The sequence below is a fragment of the Lemur catta genome, chromosome 7 (genome assembly GCF_020740605.2).
Source record: "Lemur catta isolate mLemCat1 chromosome 7, mLemCat1.pri, whole genome shotgun sequence".
NCBI lineage: Eukaryota > Metazoa > Chordata > Mammalia > Primates > Lemuridae > Lemur > Lemur catta.
This window is the reverse complement of record NC_059134.1, coordinates 106,108,560-106,123,676: the sequence shown is the minus strand read 5'-3', so window position 1 is coordinate 106,123,676 and position 15,117 is coordinate 106,108,560. Positions and strand designations below refer to the sequence as shown.

Below are 15,117 nucleotides of genomic sequence, written 5' to 3'. Positions count from 1 at the left end.
CATCAGCTAAAAATGCGTTTGCATCCCATTGCTAAGGTGGGAACTGTTTTCCAAACCCTCTGTCAAAAATGTTAATTTTCCCAGAGCAACTTAAGCGCCATGCAAAATTAACCAGCAGATATCTGCGAATCCTCTTCCAGGGACGTGCGGCTCTCGCATCCCAGAGCCTCTCCCCGGGGCTCTACCGCCCCCTCAAGTCGCAGCCTCTACTCAGCCCGGCAGCGTGGGGGGCTCAGTGCACAGTCCGCCGCTGCCCAAGCCCGGCTGCGCCTGCGCCCGGGCCCCCAGCTCTGCGGGTCCTTCTCTGCCCGTGGGGGCCGCCCCCCGAACCCCGTGGCCTCCTTCAGGGCCGCCCTCTGTCCGGTGGGCACCCCGCCTGCCCCGCTCCGCCCACCCCGACCTCGGCAGGGCCAACACCTGTTAGCTGTGCAGGACGGGGTAGCATGGCACGCACCCAGGGTGGGTTATTTATAAGGAGCCAGTGGCAGCTGAGACGTCCAGAAATAGGCACCAAAATTAGCAAGACACCTCTGCCCAGAAACTCAAGACGGCAGGTGTGGGGGCTGTGGGGGCAGCAGGCCCTCCCGGGCCCCTTGCCTCTCCTCAGGCACCCAGGCCCGCCCCGGCTCTTCCATCTTCCCTCCCGCCCCTGGGCCAGAGTCCAAATGGGCACCATGCCAGGCAGGGTGACCCTCGAGGCCCCCCACTTGAAGCAGCAAAAGTTCACTTCTAAGTGGGGAAACTGAGGCACCAGCTCCTCTGCTGAGTGCCTGAAGGCAGCACAGGGCTGCTCTGTTCCCCTCACAGTGGGGTCTGGGTTAGGTCCCTGTAGCTGGGGCAGGGCTGGTGGTAGGGTGTGCCAGGGCCCGGGGTGGGCACTGCAACAGCTGAGAAGGAAACAGGTGTCCAGTTTAATGTTCTGCCCGCAGAGGGGCATGCAAATACCCCGTGAAGTCAGCTTCCTGGGCACACGCCCTCCTGCCCTCTCACGAAGGGGTGAGGCCCGGGGGTGCAGTGGGGGGCCCTGCGCCCACCCATGGGGGCCCTGCTCTGCCTTGCCTCACGTCCTCCATGGGTCCCGTGGCTGCAGGAGGGCGCTGAGCCGCAGCCAGACGGCACCCGGCAGGGGGATGGTGTCCAGGCGGGGCCAGGAGGACTGTGCCGGCTGCACCCCCAGCCCCCCTGTGCACTCCTGTCCGGGAGCTCTGGACGAGGGACCCCAAGGCTGCCTGGGCTACAGACAGCCCCCGACAGATTCACTCCAGGGGTGACCTTAGACCAGCCCCCGCCCCTCCGCCTCAGTTCTTGCCTCCACAGAAGGCCAGTATTGGAGGCACCGTCAGCCTCCCAGGCCCAGGTCCCAAACCGCAGGAGCTGCGGAAAGGCCAGGCGGGCCAAGGACCCTCATGGTGCCATGTCATGGCGGGTGGCCCTCAGCGCTCTGGGTGGTCTTCTCTCTCACCCTCCTCACCCCTGCTGGCTCCTGCCTTGGGGCGGGGTGAGCCCTCATCCCTAGGGCTTCCGCAGGGACCCCAGCTTCCTCCCTCCCTGGCCTCCCACGCCTGCATCCTGGTTTGGAGCCATCTCTTCCGCGCCCTGTGGATGCTCAGAGAACGTCATGGCACGGTGTCGCATCCCTGACTCCCGGGCTCTGGGGAGGCCGCCTGGGTACCCGAGCACTTGCGCTGAGCCAGGACCTCGTGCCCAGGACCCGCGTGGGCCGGGGATGCAGGGCTGGCCAGCGAGGCCGGAGCCTGTCCGCCCCAGCAGCTGCTCTTGTCTGTACCAACCTGCGGGCGAAGACCGAGAAGGGCTGGAGCTCCCTGTGGACAGCACCGGGGCAGCGCTGCCCACCCTCCGCGCACCCTCGTGTTATAGTGACACTCGATCTTTCCCAGCAGCCCATTGGCCAGCGGCTGGGTGGCCCGGGCGTCGGGGGCTGTGGCACGCAGGCCCCTTACCAAGTATAGGAATGGCCCGCGGAGGAGGCCGAAGGAGCCAGGACGGAGGGACGTGCCTGGAGAAGGGGGCAGGTCCTCCCTCCTCCCCAGGAGGTGTCAGCTTCTATTTTTACGCCGGCAGTGGGCACATTCCTGACGCGCCGAGGAGGGGAGCAAGACGGGTGGCCCTGAGGGAGGGTGTCCTGGGGGAGGCGTCCCCGTTCTCCTTGGGCCAGGTTGACGTGGGGTCCCCAGAGCTGGGCCCAGGCTCCCCAGTGCCCTCCCCTTCCCTCTGAGGTGTCCCATGGGAGCCGACCTTTCACCCAGGAAAGGGGTCTGCACAGCCAGGGTCCCCTCACCCACCTGGCACAGTGCCCCAGGCCCACCCTGCCCCTACCATGGGGAGCTGCCTGAGGTCCTGCCGGGCACCTCAGACTGAGGAGGCTGAGTCCTCAGACAGGCTTGTCACCTCTGAGCCCCCGAGAGGCCAGGCCTGTCCCCTGAGTGGTCACGGTTGGGGCACGCAGAATAAATGGGCACGAGAAGTCCCCAGGCCAGGCTGCCGCTCCGTGTCTGTGGCATCTCCTGTGCTGAACTGGTGCCTCCCAAGGCCAGCGGCTGTGCCTGGGACCTCGCTGTCTGGGGGTCGAGATCCGCCCCCCCCAGACCCTCTCTCCCCGGGGGGTCTGGTGTCACATCTGTGTCTCCATCTCCAAGCGGGCCGTGGAGCCTGGCCTTCCTGTCCTCAGGACTCCAGGTGGCACCAACCACCAAGAGTCACCACGCCCTGGCCGCCACTGGACATGCTGGCCAGTGAGGCCTCGAGCCCAGATGGCCCTGCCCCTTGGATTGGGGAAATGGAGGCACCTGCCCCTGCCCCTCACTCCCTCTGGGCCCCACGGGCTGAGCACTGACAGTGGAGCCCGTGGCACTGCCCAAGTCAGGGCAAAAGCCGGTGCCTACAGCGGCCAGTGCCCAGGCCAGGGGGAGTCAGGGACGTCAGGGTGACCTGGCCCAGGCCCACCCCAGCTCTGTGCCGGGACTGGGTCTTCACATGCCTTCCGGAAGGCTGTGGTGGAGAAGAGGCCACAGAGGCCAGGCATGTTGAGGCCACACAGCTCCTCAGCCCACAAGCTCCTGACACGGGAAGACCCTCCAGCTGGGTGGCTGGGGACGTCCCTGCCCTTCTGGTCAGAACCTGGAGTCCTCCAGCCCTGCACGCCTTCCCTTCCTCTGCCCACACCCTCAGACGGGCGAGGGTTTGGTGGCCACACACAGCCTCGAGTGCTGGACAAGCCTGACTGTCTTCCTGCCTCTTGGGGTCACCTGCAGAGCCACCTCTGCAGAGGCACCTGTGCCGGCTCCTGGGGGCCGCCACACGGAGCCCTGTCCTCTCCCGTGGTGGGGCCGGCTCCTCCGGCTCTGCTGACAGTTGCGGGCACAGGGGCCTGTGTGCTGGGCCGGGATCGTCAGGGGCTCCCTGCAGGTGGGCACGCCGTGGGCCCTGCAGTGGCCCTGCCTGGCCAGCAGGGGAGGGTGGCTGCCCGCTCAGCGGGACTTGGCCATGCCAGGCGCTCTCCTGAGAGCCGGCTGAGGTCAGAGGGAGAAGCAGGTTTTATTTCGGGTGTCAGCGACCTCCCCTCAGGACACCCGGCCCAAGCTGCCGCAGATGGCTCAGAGCAGGCATCATCCGCTGCCCACCGAGCGTCGGCGGCAGGTAACCCACACCGTGGTGCCGCCTGGCCTGGCCGGGGTTGGGTGGGAGGAGAGGGGGCAGGGCAGGGGCAGGTGGGGGCCGTAGACCGGGGCGGAGGTGAGGGACGAAGGGTCGGTGGGAGCCGATCTCCAGCCCGGGAGGTCTGCAAACTCACTGCAGGGCCTTTGCCAGGGCGGCGGGAGGGGCTTCCGAACTCAGCAGGTGCCAAGACGAACCCGGGGCAAGGAGGAGGCCGCGGGAGACAGGCCCAACCTCCAGAGTGTCTTGGCACCAGCGGCCTGCATGGGGGACCCCAGGATGGCAGGGGGTGGCATCGCCCCTCCACCCAGCTCCCAGCCCCCAGTGTGCATGGTTGGGGGTAGCAGAGCCCAAGGGACGCTGAGCCTCTCCAGAGTGCCCTGAGCTGACCCAGGCGCCCAAGCCAGTCCCAGCCTGTGGCAAGTCGGCCCAGCCACGGGCTCGGGAACTGCCAGGCCGGGGACAGGAGCAGCTGACACAGCACTTTGGGCCTGAGCTGCTCCAGCCCCAGGTGGCTGCCGCCCTGCACGCCCGGGTACTTCTCCGGACTTTGCAGATTTGTCAATGTGTTCTGCAGATACTAAGGGATGTCCCTGTGTGGGGCTGATGTCGGGGGCCTGCAGGGGTGGCAGCTGGGGGACAAATGGGCCCCCTGGCAAGCAGGATGGATGGTGGAGGGGCAGCATCCGTGACTCTGCAGCAGGCAGGGTCTGACCCCCAGGTTCCAGGCAGCGGGACTGGGGCCACCGTGGCCATGATGGAGGCTGTGTCAGAAACACTGCAAGGCTGAGGCTGAGCTTCTCAGAGAGACAGACCCTGGGTCCTCATCCCCAAGGCCAAGTCAAGGGCCGGAGAATCCAACAGGGCCCGGGATAGGGGTTGGGGAGTGCTGGCTGCTCTTGGCCCTTGGTGCCGTCCACTCTGGACCCCAGGGCTGGGCCCAGCTCACTGCCACTGTGTCCCTGGGGCTGCCTCTGCCAGCTGCCCCTGGTTACCGTCCCTTCCAGACTAGATGGGAAGGGAGGGAGCCCCTGTCACCTGGGAGAGGGTCTCTGGCTGGACAGGGCATGGCCCTCACGCTCTCTCTTAGGCCAGGCCATGGGCAGAGAGGATGGGGAGTCTTGGCCTCTCTGAGGGGCAGTCACTTTGGCCAGCGGTCAGGAGCCTCTTTCCTCACCCAGGCAGTCAGGGGCAGAGCTGGGCAGAGAGTGGGAGGGGAGAGGCCAGAGGCTCCAGGAGCAAAAGGCGAGGGGGGGTGTCAAAGGCATGAGGGAGGCCAGGCTGGTGATGGGAGGCGGGTTCTTAGCCAGGGCTGTGGTGGCTGTGCCCTGTGCAGTTTCAGCCATTCCATGCGCATGAGGCAGGCAGAATGTGACCGTGGGTTCTTCAGAATATGGAGGCTCCCAGGGACCAGGGGATGGCAAGGTCCAGCCTAGAGCGTCAGAGGTCCAGGGGGACCTGCTGTTCAAAGGGGCTCCCCAGGGCAGCAGGGCTGAGCATGAGCCCAAGTGTGGGCCCAGGGGAGGAGGGAGAGCTGGGGAGGACATTCCCCCGTTCCCATGTTACACACTTGTTCCTTCACCCACTGGTTGAGTCATTCTCATGTAGCCATCTCATATGTCCTACACTCTTTCCTCTTTTCATTCTCCATCCCTTTTTTCCTTCCTCCCTTCTCTCCTTCCACCGTCATTCATCCACCCATCCACCATCCATCCACCACCATCCACCAATCCACCACCATGCACCACCCACCATCCACCCATCCATCCATCAATCACCATCCATCCACCACCATCCATCTACCATCCATCCACCATCTATCCATCCATCCACCATCTATCCACCATCCATCTACCATCCATCCAGCCATCCACCACCATGCATCTATCTACCATCCATCCATTCACCACCCATCCATCCACCATCCATCCATTCATCCATCCAGCACCCATCCAGCCAGCATCCAGCCAGCATCCACCCATCCATCCATCCACCACCCAACCACCATCCATTCATCCATCCACCATCCATCCATTCATTCATGCATCTACCCATTCATCCATCCACCATTCATCCATCCACCACCCATCCATTCATCCACCATCCACCCATCTATTTGCCATCCATCCACTATCCACCCACTCATCCACCCATCCATCTGTCCATCCAGCAAACCTTCACTGAGCACTGCTTAGGTGCTGGGATGGACAATGACCCTGAGGTGGGTCTTGCCCTCAGCAGGCACACAGTCAGAGTACACGCTTATAGTGGGCCAGTCAAGAGAGAGATGTCATGACATTCTGGAAAAGGAAGGCTGGACCCCACTCGTTGCATGGGCACTGACTTAGACCACCACAGACTTCATGTCCTGGTGCCTACCACTGTGGAAGGCCAGAGGACAGGGCAGAAGGACATTGCATGGTGTGAGGCTGTGTCTCCCAGCCAGCCCCACTCCCTCGCCCCCCTCAGTGAGCATGGCGAGTCAGCGCATGGGGACACAAGGAGCTTTATTGCATGATGTGGGGAGGGCAGCGGTGCAAGCAGGGGGCAGGAGGGGCACAGAGTCCTGAGCATCCAGTGCAGGTGTCAGTGGCTCTTGGCCTGGAGATCACCCTGCAGGTACCCCTCAGATCTGGTGGGGTGACCGGCCCCCTCTCTGCACAGGTGGCACCTTGTTCTTCTGCCTTTCCCGAGAGCTCTTGGCCTCTCTGGGGGGCAGTCCCTTTGGTCTATGATCAGGAGTCTCTCTCCTCCCCCAAGCAGTCAGAGGCAGAGCTGGGGTCAGAGAGTGGGAGGGGAGAGAGGCTTGGAGGGTCCAGGAGCAAAAGGAGGTAGTGGGGGGTGACAAAGGCGGGTGGGCCAAGGCGGGTGTGGGGGTGTCAAAGGAGAGTGGGCCAGGCTGGTGACAGGAAGCAACTTCTTAGCGAGGGCTAGGGGCAGGTGTCTGGCCGGAGTCTCCCCTGGGAACATGGAGGGTGCTGAAACACAGTGTGGGGTGCAGGGAGTGTGAGGCTGGGGTCCAGGAGGGGCCACAGCCTGCCTCTTGCAAGCTCAGAGCCCCCCCGCTCCCCCAGGCCAGGGGACTCTCTCTGGTGGCCGCCAGGGCCCTGCCCACACCTGCTTTGCACTGCAGAAGGCTCCTGCTCCAGCCTCCGCCTCGGATACCTGCTTCCCAGCATGTGCTCATGCCTGGGTCTCCGGGTGCAGGGAATGCTGCCTGCCCACCCCCAGCCGGGCAGCCCCTGGAGCTAGATCTGGGGTTCCTGCGGCTCCTGCGGCCCCTGCCCCCCAGAGAAGGCCCACAGCTGGGAGGGAGCCCTGGGCAGACTCCTCCTGGCCGCTCCCCAGGCAGATCCGCTCCTGCCTTGGCAGACCAGCCCCCACAGCGGCAGCCCCCTGGCCTCCTCCCCCGAAACCAGACAGCCTCTGGCTCAGCCCAGACGCCATTTGTCAATGTCCTTGCAAACACGTGGCGCCCAGAAACCAGGGCGGGCGGCTTGGCTGGGACCACCCCAGCCAGGAGGTCTGCGGGAATATCCCATTCAGCGTAGCTCAGCGAAAATTGCTCCCACCTTCCGGCCAATCTACCTCTGATGATGCAGCCTCAGCTTTCCTGAGCCTGCTGGCCGCCACTCCTCACCGCTGGCTTGCAGCGGACGCGCCTGTGGTCAGCCGGCGACGGCGCGGCGCCCCTCACGTGTCTGCGGGCAGCCCGCTCTTCCTGCCCCGCCGTGGCCGGCAGCCGACCAGGCGCACGCCTCCCACTTGGAGCTCCTCGGGGTCTCCTGTGCCATGCCGCACCCTGCTCTGTGCCAGGGCAGCATCGGGGACGCAGCCCTGGAGGCAGGCCCCAGCCCTTGTCACCCGCCGAGTGACCCTGGGCCTCCGTGGTCTCATTTCTACACTCAGGTGACAGAGTAGCCGCCCCATAGAGTCGCCAACATACACACAAGCTTAGAATGCCCTGGGCAGGCTCTGGGCGGCCAGGGCCCCACGCCCCGGGCCCACGGTCCTCCCACACCACGGGAGACAGCAGCCCGCGTTCACAGGGAGGGCGAGGGCCGGCCTGACCGTCCTGCCTCCCTCCCCAGGACACAGGGATGCTCGTCTCAGCCGTGTCGGCGCCCCCTGAGGCAGCTGGCCTAAGACTCCAGGGACCAGCTGGGCCCCCCCCACCCCTGCTGCCCAAGCCCGGGAAGGACAACCTGCGTCTGCAGAAGCTTCTGAGGAAGGCAGCCTGGAAGAAGACGAAGCGGACTGGGCCCCCCGCCCTACCCGGGGCCTTCCGCACCTCCCTGTCCCCCGTGAGTGAGGCCAGCCACGACCAGGACACCATGGCCCCACACCCCGCGGAGGTCCCCCACACGGTGACCACCCTACCCTGTTCCCTGCACACCCCTGTCATCCACCACGTGGCGTCACCCCTGCAGAAGTCCACGCTCTCCCTCGGCTTGGCCCAGCGCAGGATTGTGGCCACTCACGTCAAGGCCACTGGGTCCCAGCCCACAGCCCCAGCCCTGGAACCTGCTCAGCCTCCCGGTGGTTTCGTCCCTGTCTCGGCCCCAGCGGCAGGAGGCACTCACGTCACCCAGGTGCACATCCGTATGGCACCGTCCCCACTTGCTGGGACCCCTGAGCCCCCCAGAGCAGCCCCAGAAGGGGGACCCAGCAGCCAGGACCAAGATGCAGCCCCGGGCCCCAGCCGGGCCCAGCCCCTGGCCCTGGTGGCTCACATCCACCCACTGCCTGCCGGGGCCCAGGCTGCCAGTCCCTCTCCCAGGGAGCCCCCTGCACCAAGGCCACCGCCTGGCTTCCAGGCTTCGGTGCCCAGAGAGGCCAGCATCAGGGTGGTGGTGCCCGTGGCCCCTACCCGCCGCTCGCTGGGCCCCTCGCCCCACAGCCCAGCCCCTGTGGCCCCAGAAGCTGAGCACCTGGAGAAGGCTGCCACGGCTGGCCCTGCCGCTGAGGTGGAGCAGACCTCCAGCCCCGCAGGGGCCCCGTCCCCTGTCCTACCGTCAGGCCCCCACCCGTGCCCTGTCCCCAGAGTTGCACCGAAGCCCCGGCTCAGCGGCTGGACGCGTCTCAAGAAGCAGCTGATGGAAGAGGCACAGGAGCCCCAGCTCCCAGAGCAGAGGCAGAGCCCGGAGCCCGAGAAGCAGGAGGCGCCCGCCCCCGCCAACCCCCGGCCCACCGCCAACCCCCGGCCCCCTGCCTCCCGGGCCTCCAGGATGTGGGACGCAGTGCTGTACCGCATGTCGGTGGCAGAGTCCCGCGGCCGCCCAGCGGGGCCCAGGGATGGGGAGCACACCCTGGCTGGCCTCACCCGCCTGCCCTTTCTGTGCCGGCCTCGCTTCAACGCCCGGAAGCTGCAAGAGGCTGCCCGGCCCCCTCCCATGGTTTACTCCCTCCCGGAGCTGAGTCCCCAACCCAGGAACTTCAACCGGACAGCGGCCGGCTGGAGGCTCCAGTGAAGGAGCAGAGCGGCCCCAGGCCCAGGACTGTGGGGTGGATGGAGAGGGCTGAGGCTTTAGCTGGGGCCACGCCACCGTGAGAGGGGCGCAAGGTGGAGGGGCGCGAGGTGGAGGGGCACAGAAGTGGAGGGAGTATAGAGGTGGAGGGGCGCGAGGTGGAGGGGCGCAGAGGTGGAGGGAGTATAGAGGTGGAGGGGCACAGAGGTGGAGGGGCACGAGGTGCAGGTGGGGAAGGGTGAGCGGGTGCTGAGGGAGGTCGGGAGAGGAGGCCGGGGATGGAGCAGGAGGGACGGGCTGGAGTGTGGACAAGGCGTGTGGAGGGGTCTGTGCTGGGGTGCAGTGTCGGGGCTCGTGGGGTGAAACCTGGTCAGACAGAGGACACACAAGTCTATGACGAAGCAGAGGGCGGGACCCCCAGGTCTCGCCAGGCAGGCGGCCCAAGCCTCCCCCCAGGCCAGCGCTGCAGGCCTCCCCGTCTGCCCTCCAGGACCGGGGGCCTGGGGGCTGCTGCTGTGGGCAGTGGGGGCACTCGGGGTGGTTGTGGGCACGGGGGCTGTGGCAGCAGTCTGGCCCCTGCGCTTCCCGGGGACGGAGCCAGACCCCAGGCCGGGGCCAGCTGGCACAGGTGTGGGTGCTGGTTAGGAGGCCAGGCTGTGACCCCTTCACGGCCACCTCTGCTTCCCCCACCTGGGCTGGCAGCCTGAGGGCAGGGCCCGGGGGGCTTGCTCACGGGAGGGAGAGGGCCAGGGTCTCAGCCAGGCCCAGGCCTTACCCAGCCACCACCCAGGCCTCCACGCTGGGCGGGCAGGGTGTGCTCAGCCCTGGGGCTGGGAAATCAGCCCGGCTGAGCCTGGGCAGGGGCCACAGAACACCCCTCAGGCTGCAGTCAGCCACGGGGACAGGGACACAGGTACCAAGAGAGGCCTGTTCGGGATTCAGGAGGGGAAGGAAGCGGGCGGTAGAGCTGCTGCCCCACCTGGGATGTCACAGGTGCTGTCCACGGAGCTGGGGCCAGGCTACTAATAAACGTGTGTCAACCACGGCATGGGTGTCACCTCTCTGTCTTTGTCAAGGGGTAGGGGAGGTAGCAGAACCCCCGAGTGGCCCTCGGCTGGGACAGGAAGTGAGACTGCCGGGTGGGGAGCCCAGGTCCCGGGAGCTGAGTCCCACCTGCCTCTCTCAGTGCCAGCCCCACGGTGGCTGGGCTGCCCTCATTTCCCCAGTGAGCCCCCTTGGGACTTGTCGGGAGCCCCATAGGGAGCACCACCCTGCCCTGGCGGGTGGAGGCTGAGCCGTGCTGATCCTGGTGGGAGGAGCAGAGTTTGAATCCCGCGTAAGAGAGGGTGGTCAAGTCTGCATGGGGCTGGGACACTGAGCAGACCCTGGGGTCTGGCTGGCTCGGAGCCAGTAGCAGGGACAAACAGGCCCTGCTCATGCCGTCACCTCCCCAGAATGGTACGCTCTGGTGGCTGCCCCAGACTCACCGGCAGGCCTAGGGCGCCGAGCCCCCGTCCACCAGCACCTTCTCGTACTTCCCGTGTCCAGTGGCCACAAACTTATACCTCTTCCCAGACGGGGTGCTCTGTTGGGGAAGTACATCAAGAATAAAGGTGAGACTGGCAGAAGAGTGATAGCTGCCTCCAGGAAGCCCTCTCGGATGCACAGCAGATAGCCCCTCTCCACCCTTCCCTGCCATACTGCCCGCCTCACGCCAGCTGCACCCGGACTCTACCTTCACTGTGGACGAGGTCTTGGAGCCTCCCTTTTGCTCCCAGAGGCTCTTCTTGCTCATGTCTCCAGCTACAATGTCCTGAGGGTAAAAGGACAGGTCCCAGGTACAGACCCCTGGCCCTGCTCTCCTGCCTGGTCTTACCTACCAGGAGCCCGGGATCCGCCCACCTCACCTGCGTGTGAGACCCCAGCAGAGGCAGCGCAAGGTGAGGAAGAACACCCGCTTCGCCCCGCCAACACGGCCTGGAGGCGGGGAAGGATCCGCCTCGCCCTCCGGGCGCCGGTGCCCTGTCTATGCGCAATTCACTTCGTGCTGGACGGTCCCACCCACACTTGCCTACCCGGGGGAACCCAGCCCGCGGCTGACCTCCCAGGCTCTGACGGCCCAGCACAGCCTGGCCAGGGGGTCCTACCTTGCAGGAAGGGGTCTTGGCCGCGGACTGAGCCTGCACCTCTCCCATCTCCCACCGACTCTTGGTACTGGCGACGGCCATGCTGGGAAGCTCCACAGAGGCCTGGCGGGCCAGCCTGGGGGTCCGGCCGGCACTCTGCGGAGGAGAGAGAGCCCCACACTCTACAGTGGACAGCCACGATGGGCCACGTCGGAGGTCCCACCGGGAGCCCCCCCTCTGTCTCTGCATCTTCCCTGGGCGTGCTCCCCGGTGCAGGCCGGAGAGAGGCTCTCTGCAAAGGTGTGGTGCACGTGTGAGACGCCCCTTGCTCTGGAGAGCGCACGGTGTGGTGGCACAGAGAGGCGCACCTGCCTGCGCGTGGGCGGGGCGTGGGGGGCGTGCGGGCGTTGGTTAAACAGAAGGCTGCTGGTTGGATGGAGGAGTGTTGGCTGGAAGGAGGCGTACGGGTGGGGTGGAGCGGCGTGGACTGGATGGAAGGGCACTGACTGGGCACAGGGGCACTGGCTGGATGGCAGGGTGGTGCCTGGGTAGAGGCGGGGCCCGCGGCACAGGCGGGCGGGCGTACCTCGATGGCCTGCGTGTACTGCTCCAGCCGCTCGTCGATCTTGGCGATGGGCAGGGCAGGCTGGGATTTCTTCACGCTGTTGCTGGAGGATGGAAGGGAGTGGGGTCAGGCCCTTTGTCCCCCACCCGGCTTCTGCCAGCCCAGCCCCTCCCAGCGCCCCCCAGGCCTCCAGGTCTCTACCCCTCAGCCACCATCTCCAGCCTCCTCTGGAGACACCTGGGCCCCGGGACAGGGCCCGACACACACCTCTTCCCTATGGAGCGGTTCAGGGACTCCGTCCTGTCGGCGAGCTGCGGGGTGGGCAGACGCGTGGGCCTGGGGCAGCGGCGGCCATGCTCGAGCTCCAGGCCCCCGAGTCTCCCCCTGCCCGTCCCACCCCGTCTGTGCGCCAGGACTCTCCGAGCGCTGGCGCGGGGGCCACCCGCACTGGCTGGGTCTGCACCCTGTCTTCCCGGGCTGATGTGCAGCCCTCCTTTGGGCCACAAGGCTCGGAGGGGGACAAAGAGGACAGCTCTGGAGCTTGACCTACTTTGGTCGTGGGGCTCAGGGGAGGGGAGCCCAGGGGGCTGGGTGTCCTGTGCGGCCGGCCTGTCTGGTGCTGGGAAGAGAGAAGCCAGATGCCCCTGGTGACCCCCTGCTCGCACCCTCCTGCCCCGCCCAGCACCTTGTGGGGCAGACACTGTCCCTCCCAGGGCCCACAGCACTCTCTGGCCCCAACAGGCAACAGGCTCCAGCTCTGGGACCGATGGGTCCAGGGACCTGTCCCCTCGTCATGTAGGAAGAACTTGTCCAGAGGGTCCCCAGCCTCACCCCTTCTGGGAATGTGGGCCCCAGGGTGGGGTGCTGGCTCCCAGGCCCGGCCCGCAAGGCCCCCGGAAGGCAGCAAAGACGGCCCAGCCAGGGCTTGGGTGTGCCGAGGTGCCCCGTGGGGGACTGTCACCTCCTCCTCTGCCTCCTCAGCCTCCGCCGCACCCAGCGTGTCCTGGACAGCCTCGCGTGGGCCGGGCCTCTCCTGGCTCAGACCCGGCTCCTCCAAGGGGACCTCATCCGGGCACAGGTCCCCATCCTCACTCCCACAGGTGTGCGGGCAGGGCCTGGGGTGGGAGGGAGGCAGCTGACCCACGGCCATGTGACTGCTTGGTTCCGGTCCCATCCCAGTTCCAGCCTCAGTTTCCCCACCTGTGAGTGCTGAGCAATCCTGAGACCTGGGCCTCTTGGGGAAAGGAGGCCCAGAGCCCCCAGAGCCAGCCTCGGGCCTCTGTGTTGAGGCCTGAGGCCCCTCGGTGACTGCCCAGCCCCCGCCAGGCGGGCCTCTCCCCTGGGCCCGGCCCCCAGGCTTCCTGGACAGGCCCGGGCTGCTGGCCTCCTTGCCCGGGACCACCCTGTGGGTCTGGCTGTGCCCCTGGGTCCCCCCTGCCCGGCCGCCTGCCGCTGCCCTGCTGCGCGTGAGGGTGAGCGGGTCGGGGAGAAGGGTCCGTGGTGCCACAAGGGCCGGCTGCCTCCCTGAGGAGGGGGCGCGGGGGGTGGGGGCCGGCCAGCTGGCCCTGGCGCGGCTCTGCGTTTGAGCGGGATGGAACCTGGAGGAGATGGGAAATCTAGCATTTTCCATGATTTCAGGCCCTTGGTGTACGTGCCAGCCGAGACCCAGACCCACCCGCCTAAGGTGGGCGGCGGAGCCAGCAGCCACACAGAGGGGCCATTCAGGAGCTGCCGCGCGGGCAGGTGCGGGGGTGGGGCGCAGGCCGCGCAGCCTGCAGCAGAAGAGTCAAAGTGCCCCCTGCTGTCGGGACGCGGCGGCGGAGCCTCACGCAGGCCGAGCCGCCCCAGCTCAGAACTGCAGAGTGCCCTGACTCCCGGGGGCAGACGGGGAAACTGAGGCCGGGGGAGAGGAATAGTGGGCAGCGGGCCAGGCCAGGACCGGGGCCCCAGGTGGCGGTGGCTCTCGGGGTGTGGGAGCCCTGTCGTAGGAGGAACGGAGCCGTCCTAGCTGGAGCTCCAGGCTGGGGCAGGGCTGGGGGCAGGGAGGGACCCGGTCAGGCATCCCGGCCACAGGCTCCGACCCGTTCAAGGCAACGGGGGCCTGACCCCCAAGCTTGGAGCCCCCGGGCAGGGCTGGGCACCCGCATGGCCTAGGCCTCGGCCGCGGCCGCAGGGCGGGGGGAGGTGAGGTGAGGCTCTGGGGGCAGCCCCCTCCCCGGGCCCCCTCCCCGCCTCCGTTCAGACAGGCACACACGTCCACACATCTGGCTGATGCTCAGGCGTGCACATCTGGAAATACCTGCTCCCCTCCGTGGGAATGGAGATCCGCCAGCCCCCGGGGAGGAAGGGGCGGCGGGCGCGGGGCCTCCATTGCGTCAGCGGGCTGCAGCTGCTGCTGACGCGGCAACACCCCGGCCTCGCAGCTGGGCTGGAGGGGCCCAGGGGCCCTGGGGAGCCCAGGGATGAAGTTTCCTCGGCCCCCTCCCCACAGCCCCCCGCCAGCCGCCACGCTGTCTCGCGCCCTTCCTCCCTCCCTCCCCTTCCCAGGCGGGGGGCACTTGGGGGGCTGGTTGGGAAGCGGGCAAAGGCCATTGCTCAGGTGCAAGTTGGGGGGCTGGAGGCAGCCCGTGAGCCCAGCGCCCCTCACTTGCCTTTGTGCTTCCGGCTTGCCCTCCGGACTCTCACACCGAGGGGGCTCTCCACTGCCCGGGTTCCCCCCGGCCCCGCAGCCAGGCCGCTGCTCTGGCTTCTGGGACCAGTCACCAAAACCCTCGTCCTCGTCCAGTTCAGGGACCTCTGAGGGCTCCAGGCCGAGGCTGTGGAGCAGAAGGGGAGTCGGGCTGGGCCTGCAGCTACGGTCCTTAGCCTGGCCCACGCCCCAGCCCACAGCCCCTCAGACCCTGGGCCCCACGTGTGGGAGACCCCCACTGCCAGAGGTGGCAACTCCAGACTAGGCTGTCTCCCCTTTGGACAGAGAAGTTCCCAGGGCAGGGCTGTGCCTCCCCCATCAGTCCGGAGCTCCCCGAAGGCAGGGCTGTGTCTCCCCCATCAGCCCGGAGCTCCCAGAAAGCAGGGCTGTGTCTCCCCCATCAACCCAGGGCTCACCCATCAGCCTGGGACTACCTGAGTACAGGGCTGTGTCTCCCCCATCAGCCTGGGGCTCCCCCATCAGCCTGGGACTCCCTGAGTGCAGGGCTATGTCTCCCCCATCAGCCTGGGGCTCCCCAATGGCAGGGCTGTGCCTCCCCCATCAGCCCAGGGCTCCCCGAAGGCAGGGCTGTGT

At 67.0% G+C, this 15,117-nt stretch overlaps 2 protein-coding genes across 3 annotated transcripts in view; one reads left to right on the top strand and one right to left on the bottom strand.

The window, feature by feature from the left end:
- Positions 1-6,165: 6,165 nt before the first annotated feature.
- Positions 6,166-15,117, bottom strand: part of LSP1 (lymphocyte specific protein 1) — a 32,753-nt gene continuing 23,801 nt past the window's right edge. The window contains exons 3-11 of one of the 2 annotated variants that reach the window (XM_045558441.1): positions 14,486-14,650; positions 12,796-12,949; positions 12,385-12,453; positions 12,102-12,145; positions 11,856-11,937; positions 11,291-11,425; positions 10,879-10,956; positions 10,631-10,728; positions 6,166-6,653 (exon numbers count right to left, since the gene is read on the bottom strand). In XM_045558441.1, the coding sequence (XP_045414397.1) occupies positions 10,639-10,728; positions 10,879-10,956; positions 11,291-11,425; positions 11,856-11,937; positions 12,102-12,145; positions 12,385-12,453; positions 12,796-12,949; positions 14,486-14,650 (817 nt within the window). In that variant the 3' untranslated portion in view covers positions 6,166-6,653; positions 10,631-10,638. The remainder of the gene's footprint in view (positions 6,654-10,630; positions 10,729-10,878; positions 10,957-11,290; positions 11,426-11,855; positions 11,938-12,101; positions 12,146-12,384; positions 12,454-12,795; positions 12,950-14,485; positions 14,651-15,117) is intronic. The other variant, XM_045558442.1, reaches the window with a different exon arrangement.
- Positions 7,776-9,146, top strand: PRR33 (proline rich 33). The gene has a single exon (XM_045558440.1). The coding sequence runs from the start codon at positions 7,776-7,778 to the stop codon at positions 9,144-9,146; it is 1,371 nt and encodes a 456-aa protein (XP_045414396.1).